General features: G+C 39.6%; 1 protein-coding gene across 1 annotated transcript; it reads left to right on the forward strand.

Annotated features, from left to right (window-relative positions):
• The first annotated feature begins 8,334 nt into the window (after positions 1 to 8,334).
• Positions 8,335 to 9,971, forward strand: LOC110879314 (UDP-glycosyltransferase 85C2-like). The gene is made up of 2 exons (XM_022127758.2): positions 8,335 to 8,611; positions 8,856 to 9,971. Exons 1-2 carry the CDS (start codon positions 8,476 to 8,478, stop codon positions 9,791 to 9,793), a joined length of 1,074 nt encoding a protein of 357 aa, XP_021983450.1. The 5' UTR covers positions 8,335 to 8,475; the 3' UTR covers positions 9,794 to 9,971.

Here is a 9,971-nt window from a genome sequence, read left to right on the forward strand (position 1 = left end):
CTAATACTAAAACGCATTCTTAAAAAGTTTTTTTTTTAAAAATGAAATCGAGAAAAAAGCAAGTTCTAGTAACTTGCATATTTTTATAACCACTAGAGTTTTATAACATGTTTTTTCTCACATCTTTAAAACTCATAAACTTAATAGTATTCACTATTAACTTTAATTGGTTATTCCAAGTTGCGACAAACTTAGTTTTATAGATTATCTAAAATTAATTGTCCCGAGAGGTGAAAGGGTCCTTTTGGTTACGTCGCAAATTTAATACTTAAGTTAAAATCGACTATGACGACCCTATTTGGTAAAAAAAAAAAAATTAAAATCAATGGTCTATGCCATCCTACCACTAGTAACACTTGGGGCATAATGCGAACCATCAGTGTTGGAGCCACAGCACGACACTTGGTGTCTAGTTTATACTTCCAAGGTGCAAGGGTTCCATCGACACATCCGGCCCTTCCACATGTGACTCTTTTAGGACGACTATTACTTTTCTTCTCGTGTTGCGTGCCCCAGCCGTCTCGAGAACAAAAGTGGCATAGATGAGGCAAAACGTATCAATGCAAGGACAAAAGATTGTCCTCGCAGCCTCATAAACCCCGGGAGTTGTGCTTTTCTCACAATTGACAATCGTTGTCAGTCCGCTTGAACCTCTTGCTAATGTTGCATGCCCCAGCTGCCTTTAGAAAGAGCTTCTAACCGGATTCTCGCTCCTCATCGTCTCACCTCACTAAATAAGGAAATACATTGAAAATACTAATTAAATAATTTTTGCTTAACAGATGTCATCTGAAAACAACTCCTCTTTTGCTCTCAAGTCCATACTTGAGAAAGACAAACTGAATAACACCAATTTTCTTGAGTGGCACCGCAACTTGAGAATCGTTCTCAAGATGGCAAAAAGGCTTTATGTTTTGGAAACCCCGATCCCAACCGCACCCGAGAACAACACTGTGGTTGCGAAGAAGGCTTTCGACAAACATAAAGAAGATGCCATGGAAGTTGCTTGCCTCATGCAAGCCACCATGTCTCCAGATCTTCAGAAGAATATGGAAGACATGAATGCCTTCGACATGATTGAACAACTCAAGGGCATGTTTCAGAAACAAGCTCGTCAGGAACACTATGACACCATGAAACAGCTCATAAGCTGTAAAATGCAAGAGGGTTCCTCAGTTAGTGCTCATGTCCTCAAGATGAAAGGCTACATCGACCAACTAAACAAACTTGGTTATCCTCTCCAAGATGAGATGGCTGTTGACTTCATTCTCAACTCTCTTTCCAGTCACTATGATCAATTTGTTATGAACTTTAACATGAATGACTGGGTAAAGACAGTGCCAGAGCTACACGGGATGCTCAAAACGGCAGAGATGAACATTTCCAACAAAGTAAGCCAAGTGTTAATGGTTCGATCTGGTGGTGTTAAAAAGCCCAAAACAAAGAAGAAAAGTTATAACAGCAAAAACAAAGGAAAGGCTCCTGTTGCTGCCAAACCTGCCACCAACAAGAGCAAGCAAGCCGTGAAAGCCCCTTTTCCAGAAGAGCGGCAATGCTATGAGTGTAACAAGATGGGGCACTGGAAACGTAACTGCCCCGAGTATCTTGCCAAGCTCAAAGTGAAGAAGGCTAATGGAGAAGGCACTTCTTCAGGTATTCTAATATATGTTATCGAACTTTTCACTGTTCAAGCAACACATGGGTATTTGATACCGGGTGTGGTTATCACATCATTAATGTCTTGCAGGAGCCTGAGAAGTGGAAGAAACTGAAGCCGGGAGACATGGAGCTCATTGTTGGCGATGGGAAAAGAGTCCCAGTTCTGGCAACTGGCACATTTAATCTTACATGTCCTTCTGGTCTTGTTGTTGTTTTGAACAATTGTCTTTATGCACCTGGTTTAACCAGGAACATCATTTCAGTTTCGTTGCTTTTTGAACAAGGATTTAGATATGTTTTTAATGGTGTTTCTATTTCTGCTTATCTAAATGATATTTACTATTTTGAGGCTAAACCTCGAAACGGTATCTATGAAATTAATGTTCAGCCTAGCAGTAACATATATCACCTTTCTAAATGTCAGAAAAACGGTACTAGTGATTCATTCCTATGGCATTGTAGACTTGGCCATATAAGCAAGGCACGCGTAAAATGGCTCCAATCTGAGGGGATTCTTGAATCCACCGGAACGGACTCATTTGATGATTGCGAGTTTTGCTTAGCTGGCAAACTCACCAAGGATCCCTTCACCCATGTTGGTGAACGAGCTAGCGATCTACTAGGACTCATACACTCAGATGTATGTGGTCCTTTTAGAACCATGACTAGGAATCACGAGAGATACTTCGTTACGTTCATCGATGACTATAGTCGATATGCTTACGTCTATCTCATGAAGCATAAGCATGAAACTTTTGATAAGTTCAAAGAGTTTCAAAACGAAGTTGAAAACCAACTTAATAGAAAGATTAAAATGCTTCACTCAGATCGAGGCGGTGAATACCTCAGCTTGGAATTTCTCGATCATCTAAAGGAACGTGGAATAGTTTCACAACCCACTCCACCAGGCACACCCCAACTTAATGGCGTGTGTGAAAGGAGAAATCGAACCCTACTAAATATGATTCGATCGATGATGATGTGTAGAACAAATTTACCTCACTCCTTTTGGGGTTTTGCTCTTATGACTGCTGCTCGACTCGTAAATCTAGCGCCGACAAAAAAGGTAAACAAAACTCCATATGAGATATGGAATGGGCATAAGCCGAATTTGAATTACCTAAGAGTATGGGGGTGTGATGCTTACATCACAAGTGACTTTGATGACAAGCTCGATCCTCGAGGCGAAAAGGTTGTTTTCGTCGGATACTATAACCAATGCGGTTATTACTTCTACCATCCTGATGCAAATACGATTTCCATCAAAAGGAAGGCTAAAAGGTTCCTTGAAGATGAACTTCTTAGTCGAGGAACTGGAAGTAACTTAGTAGATCTTGAAGAAGTTCAAGGACTACAAACAACCGTTGACGAAGTCGGAACATCTGAATCAAAACAAATTGTTGATACTGAATCAGACCCAAACACAAGCCTTCGCAGGAGCATCAGGACTCGTAAAGAACCCCATAGATACCTTTGGCATGTTGAGGGTTCAGAAGTCCTGACAGTAGCCGAGTCTGATGACGAGCCTACTAGTTACAAATCTGCTATTTCTAATCCAGATTCTGCGAAATGGCTAGAGGCCATGAAAGCCGAGATGCAATCCATGCGTGACAATCAAGTCTGGGACTTGGTTGAGCTACCCAACGAATCTCGGGCAGTAGGGAGCAAATGGGTTTTCAAGAGAAAAACCAACATGCATGGAAATATACAAACCTATAAAGCACGACTAGTAGCGAAAGGTTTCACTCAAACTCAAGGTATTGACTATGATGAAACCTTCTCGCCCGTTGCTATGATCAAATCGATCAGGATATTACTTGCCATAGCTGCGTACTATGATTACGAAATTTGGCAAATGGATGTTAAAACCGCCTTTCTTAATGGACATCTTTCCGAAGATGTTTATATGGTTCAACCTGACGGTTTTATCGATCCAAAATATCCTAATAGGGTATGTAAGCTAAACAAGTCCATTTATGGACTCAAGCAAGCATCTCGGAGCTGGAATCTTCGTTTTGACCAGAAAGTCAAAGAGTTTGGCTTTGTCAAAAACGAAGATGAACCTTGTGTTTACAGAAAGGCTAGTGGGAGTGCTATATCATTTCTCATCTTGTATGTAGATGATATATTGATCATTGGAAACAACATCCCCATGCTTAAGGAAATTAAACATTGGTTGGGATCTTGCTTCGCAATGAAGGATCTTGGAGAAGCTGCTTACATTCTAGGAATCAAGATCTATAGGAATAGATCTAAGCGACTTCTTGGGCTAAGTCAGAGCACATACATAGATCAAGTAATGAGACGCTTCAAGATGGAAAACTCCAAGAAAGGAGGTGTTCCAATGACTAAAGGAACCGTCTTGGACAAATCGCAAGCTCCCTCTGAGGACCGAGAGATAAAGCAAACCATATGCTTCAGCGATTGGTTCTATCATGTATGCTATGGTATGTACTCGACCAGATGTCTCGTATGCTTTGAGCATGACCAGCCGTTACCAGCAGAGCCCTGGGATTGCCCACTGGACTGCAGTTAAGAACATCCTTAAGTACTTGAGAAGGACAAAAGATATGTTCTTGATATTTGGAGGAGTCAATGAGGAGCTCACTGTAAAATGTTACACTGATGCTAGTTTTCAAACTGATCGAGATACCTCTCGCTCACAAACGGGTTTCGTGTTCACTCTCAACGGAGGAGCTGTCTCATGGAAAAGCTCCAAGCAGAGTGTTGTAGCTGATTCTACCACGGAATCTGAGTACATTGCCGCATCGGATGCCGCAAAGGAAACTGCTTGGATGAAGAAGTTCATAACCGATCTCGATGTGGTTCCAAGTATCATGAAACCCATCTAGATATTTTGTGATAACACAGGTGCTATTGCTCAAGCCAAGGAGCCTAGATCACATCACAAAGCCAAGCACATTTTGAGAAAGTTTCACTACATACGTGAGATTGTGGAACGTGGAGACATCGTTATAAGCAAAATTGACACAGATCAAAACTTAGCTGACCCATTTACTAAGCCAATGACTCAAGAGAAACATGACCGTCATATGGATGCTATTGGGCTTAGATTAGCTAGTGAAATGTTTTGATTTAGTATTTGGATGTACGAACATCAAACAGTTGTATTCCTGTATTCATTTTTTATTTACTAGTTAAATGCAATTCTTGAATCCTACAACTGCGTTCGATTTTGATACGTTTAATCCGTGAGTCCTGTATTCTAAATTATCCGTAGTCGATCAGACTCGTGGGAACGACTCTGAATTAAGACTATTCTGATTTTGGACTCAAAGAATTGACTTCCAAATTCACAGGCTTCGTTATGAATGACGCTGGATGTAACTCGCATCAAATCATCTTCATGGATCTTAGTCATAAGATGTTTTGGTCTAGGCATACTCATTTAGTATCCTCTAACCTGAGAAACATACTAGAACTTTCGTTTACTAAAGACTATTCTTTGATCAGTGTCAACCGCTGTCGCGTAACTGCCAGTAATAAAGGCATTGGTTGGGAGTGGTTCTGAAGTTCGGTGGGAGTTGTATGTAGTCAAGATGGGATTCTGTACTCTTACATTATATGTAACAGTTAGACATCTGGGCGCCCTCGTTGATTCAAACTGGTGAAGTGTAAGGCCTTACCCAAACTTACTGTGTGTTTGATTGGACCACTTTGATTCTAGAACGAGAACGATAATGATTGAACGCCATATGAGATTGAATCTGATCCATGTCTCATTGTTCAATTGATGTCTTTTACAGAAGGGATAGATGACAACGATTGCCATAAGTCTATTGTCTTCAAGTAGCAAGTCGTTGCTAAAGGGAAGATACCTTGGTTAGTGACTTTAAAGTGTCTTGATCTGTTGGGGGCAGCTATGTGTAGCTAGAGCACCGTTGGCTGTCTGCGTTGAGATCTTATCAGAGACCGTCCAAGTGGGAGCTGTTGGGTATTTATGTCCGGTTCGATAAGTCAACGCTGCCGACCGGGTCTTGACCCGTAAGAGTTACACCGTGGTCAACGAACTAAAAATCCACTTAACTAATAACTGGTAATTACAAACGATACGCGGGTATTGAACTGAGAGACGGGTACATGGACCGAATGAGACAAGAACCCTCTTGCTTCGCCACTTGTCGCGCACCTACATTGCAGTCAATGACATTACATGCAATGGATCTTCTCGCCATTTGGCGCGCACCTAGAATTTGACCAATAACATTTCATGCAAATGATTTCTGACACTTGGCGAGCATGCATAAAGCTCCATGTCCTATTTAAATGGGGTTTGGGTCTTGCTTTTCGATGTAAGAGAAGATTACAAAACCTCTCTCAACTCACACACCCGAACCGGTCACTACCGCCCGCCGCCGCCGCTCTCCGCCGGTCGCCGCCGCCTGCACCGCCGGCCACCACCGCTGAGACCCGACTCACTTTCGCGTATCTCTCGTTCGTGTAACTAGCATTCGTTCGTTGAACCTCGGTGTCTCAACCGGTTATTTACTAACCGAAGGTATATCTAAACCCCCTATGGTTGATGTTCTATTTCGTGTTTGCATGTTGGTGACCTTGTTCCATTACGGGTATGCCTTGGTATAAAAGTGTTTATGTTAATTTTGTTACATACGCTTCCGTCGCCTAAAATGTGTATACGTTTTTTTTACTAGTTAAAGTTTATTTTGAATAACCTATTTCTACATGTACTCTTTTGTCAAAAATGTTTTTGACTAAATCCTTATGACAAAATAAACACATATTTAATATGAACCGGGTTCATAAAATAAAAATAAAAATATACCACGGAAATCCTTCAAACATTCATCACGCTGTTACCGTAACCAATCCCACCACCTGTTTCCGGTCAAATTCCAAGGCCTACCGCTTTCTTTCCCAGGACGGTTAACCACAATCACTTTCTTCCACTCACGGATCACCAGATAACCGCACTTAAACATTAACCGTCACTAAAAACCGCCATGCAGTCGTTGCATCCTCTCCGAACAGTCAACCGTCGATGGATAATCAGAAGTTTAGGCCACCGGGAATGACGAAGAACTCGAGAACATGATTAAGAGGTGGACGCTGACAGCAACTGATTCATCAATTTGCTTTGCTGGAGTTTATCAAACTGAACCCGAAATATGTTGATTCAACAGAGTTTTTGGAGAATTTGCGAGATGCGTTTTCAGACGTTTTTGATATTGATAACAATGGTTTGATCTCTGTAGAGTAGTTCCCGTTCTTCTTCTTCAAGCGTCATATTTCAATTTAAAGGTGATCACACAATTCACAAAGATTATCAGAAAATTACCAAACACCTTAGAGAAACATTCCCAAGCAAATGATGGTGTATGTTTTTATGGTTAACTAAATATGGCTATGTTGATTTCATTTTGAGTTGCTTCATACAATTGTAATCGGAACAGGGTTTGAGGATAGAGAAATATGGCTATTATCATGATTTTCTTAGCAACTATGAAAGAAATGATGATGTATATCCGTTAATGGTTTGGCCGCCACGTCTTTGGATAGTACGTTCAAGAAATATATAATTGGTTGATACTTTTTACTGCATACCCATAACCAAAGTACAGAAGCAGAATAACATGAAAATAAACAACAAATACTGTATTTGGCTTTTTTCCTATTGAATTATTCAACATTAATGTTTTGCACAGATTCTGGATTATACTGTTGCAGTTCGATTTTGACAATTTTTTTTAACAGATGATGAGTAGTGATATGCGAGCAAAGGTATCATGTTCGTGTCCTTTTCAAATTTGAACAATGAGGTGGGTACTATTGATCGGACCTTGAACAAAAAATCAGAGGGATATGTACTCTCAAATCCAATATTTTATACTACAGAAATAATTTTGCAGACTTTTTGTAGAGTAAATTGTAAAAATGGTCCCTGAGGTTTGGTCATTTTTAACACTTTAGTCCAAAACTTAAAACTATTGAATCTAGGTCACTATGGTTTCAATTTTGTTGCTATTTCTATCCAAAATTAAAATCTGACGAGATTTTTCAGTTAACATCCAGTTTTTTTTTTTGTCTTTTTTCTCCATTTTAATGAAGGATAAAATTGTCAGTTTTTTTTAATTTGTTATAATAAAACATTAAAAGACCATTTTACCCTTCATTAAAAGGGAGGAAAAAGACAATAAAACTATATGTTAATTGAAAAATCTGACCAAATTTCGGTTTTGGATGAAAATGGCTACGTAATTGAAAACATAGGGACCCAGATTCAAAAGGTTTAAGTTTTGGAATAAAGTGACAAAACCTTAGGGACCATTTTAGCAGTTTACTCTTTTCTGTTTAATTAACAATATGAACCTGTAAGATTAAAAAATTACAACTTACACCCTATGATTTGTTAATAATTATATTAAACCCTAAAGTTTTATAAAGCTATATAACCGATTTAACTAATACATATATTATTATCATTATAATTATTTACTTATTTATTTATTGCATAGCATATTAAATAATATTTAGTCGATTTAATTGATTCTTACAAAGTATTATACCCATTTCAGATCCAACATATTACATATTAATCTAATGTTTATAATTAACATACCAAACACTTTCATTATCAACATCCCGCTGCAACGCGCGGGATAGCGTCAACTCGTTCGAAACAATTCCCAATCACGGTCCCGAAGTTAAGAAGAGCATCCCCTCCAGATTACCACTCCCCTTGCAATCTATAGAAACCAACTTCTTAGGTCGTTTCGTTTCAGTGACCTTGTAACCAAACTTCAGGATCCTCCTACTTGTATCATCTCTGATGGGTTCATGTCAGTTTTCACAATCCATGCTGCGCAAAACCTTGGGATTCCGGTCATGATGTACTGGACACTTGCTGCCTGTGGCTACATGGGATTTTACCAGATCCAATCTCTCTTTGAGAAAGGACTTGCCCCACTTAAAGGTTAGTTTTTTTATTTTCATTTTAGTCTCATGATCTGTACAAGAAATATGTGACTTATCTGCGGTTTAATCATGTAGACTTTTAGAAACATATATGTATTTTTCATGGCTTTGTGAACAAGTTTAACTGAATTTTTGTGTTTTTATTGTCATTGTTCAAATAAAAAAAAAACAGTTATATTGTCCCTTTGTCAGTTTATATATATTACCAAAAAGAGCAACAGTGACAAATAACATATGTGCAGAAGAAAGTTACATGACAAATGGGTATTTAAACACAATCATTGATTGGGTTCCGGGAATGGAAGGCATCCGTCTTAAGGATTTCCCAGTGGATTGGACCGCTGACAATGATAAACTTCTCAAGTTCACTAAGGAAGCTCCCCAAAGGTCTCTCAGAGTTCCTCATCATATTTTCCACACGTTCGATGAGCTGGAGGCTAGTATTATCAAAGCTTTGTCATCGATGTATGCTCATGTCTACACCATCGGCCCAGTGCAACTACTTCTTGATCAGATACCTGAAGAGAAAAAGCAAACTGGAAGTTCAAGTCATGGATACAGCTTACGGAAAGAAGAGCCAGAGTGTCTCCAGTGGCTTCAATCTAAGGAGCCAAATTCTGTGATTTATGTAAATTTTGGGAGTTCAACGGTCATGTCTTCAGAAGACCTTAGAGAATTTGGTTGGGGACTTGCTAATAGCAACCATTGTTTTCTTTGGATAATCCGATCTAACTTGGTCATTGGGGAAGCTGCAGCATTGCCTGATGAATTTGAGGAACATATAAAAACGAGAGGCTTTATTGCAAGCTGGTGTTCACAGGAAAACGTCCTGAACCATCCTTCGGTTGGAGGGTTTTTGACTCATTGTGGGTGGGGATCCACCATTGAGAGCTTGTCAGCTGGGGTGCCGATGATATGTTGGCCGTTTTCGTGGGACCAGATGACCAACTGTAGGTATATTTGCAAGGAATGGGAGGTTGGAGTGGAGATGGGGAATAAAGTGAAACGAGATGAAGTTAGTAGGCTTGTGCAACAATTGATGGGAGAAGGTGGTCACAAAATGAGGAACAAGGCTATCGAGTGGAAGGAAAAGGCTCGTGTCGCCACAAGTCCCAACGGTTCATCTTCTTTGAACATAGACAAAATTGTTAAGGAAATCATGATGCTAGGAGTACACTAAAAATTAAACCTCATGCTTTCTGCGCATTAGAACCTTCAACTTTATGTATTCTGTTTAAATGTAATAGTGTAGTTTTTTACCTTTGCGTAAGGGCAGTTTGTTGGCGGTTATTGATAATGTACCATACCATAGTTTCTCATAAGTTTCCATTATAGTGGCTCATCAATTTTCATCGCTT

Source organism: Helianthus annuus, chromosome 9, assembly GCF_002127325.2.
Source record: "Helianthus annuus cultivar XRQ/B chromosome 9, HanXRQr2.0-SUNRISE, whole genome shotgun sequence".
Taxonomy (NCBI): domain Eukaryota; kingdom Viridiplantae; phylum Streptophyta; class Magnoliopsida; order Asterales; family Asteraceae; genus Helianthus; species Helianthus annuus.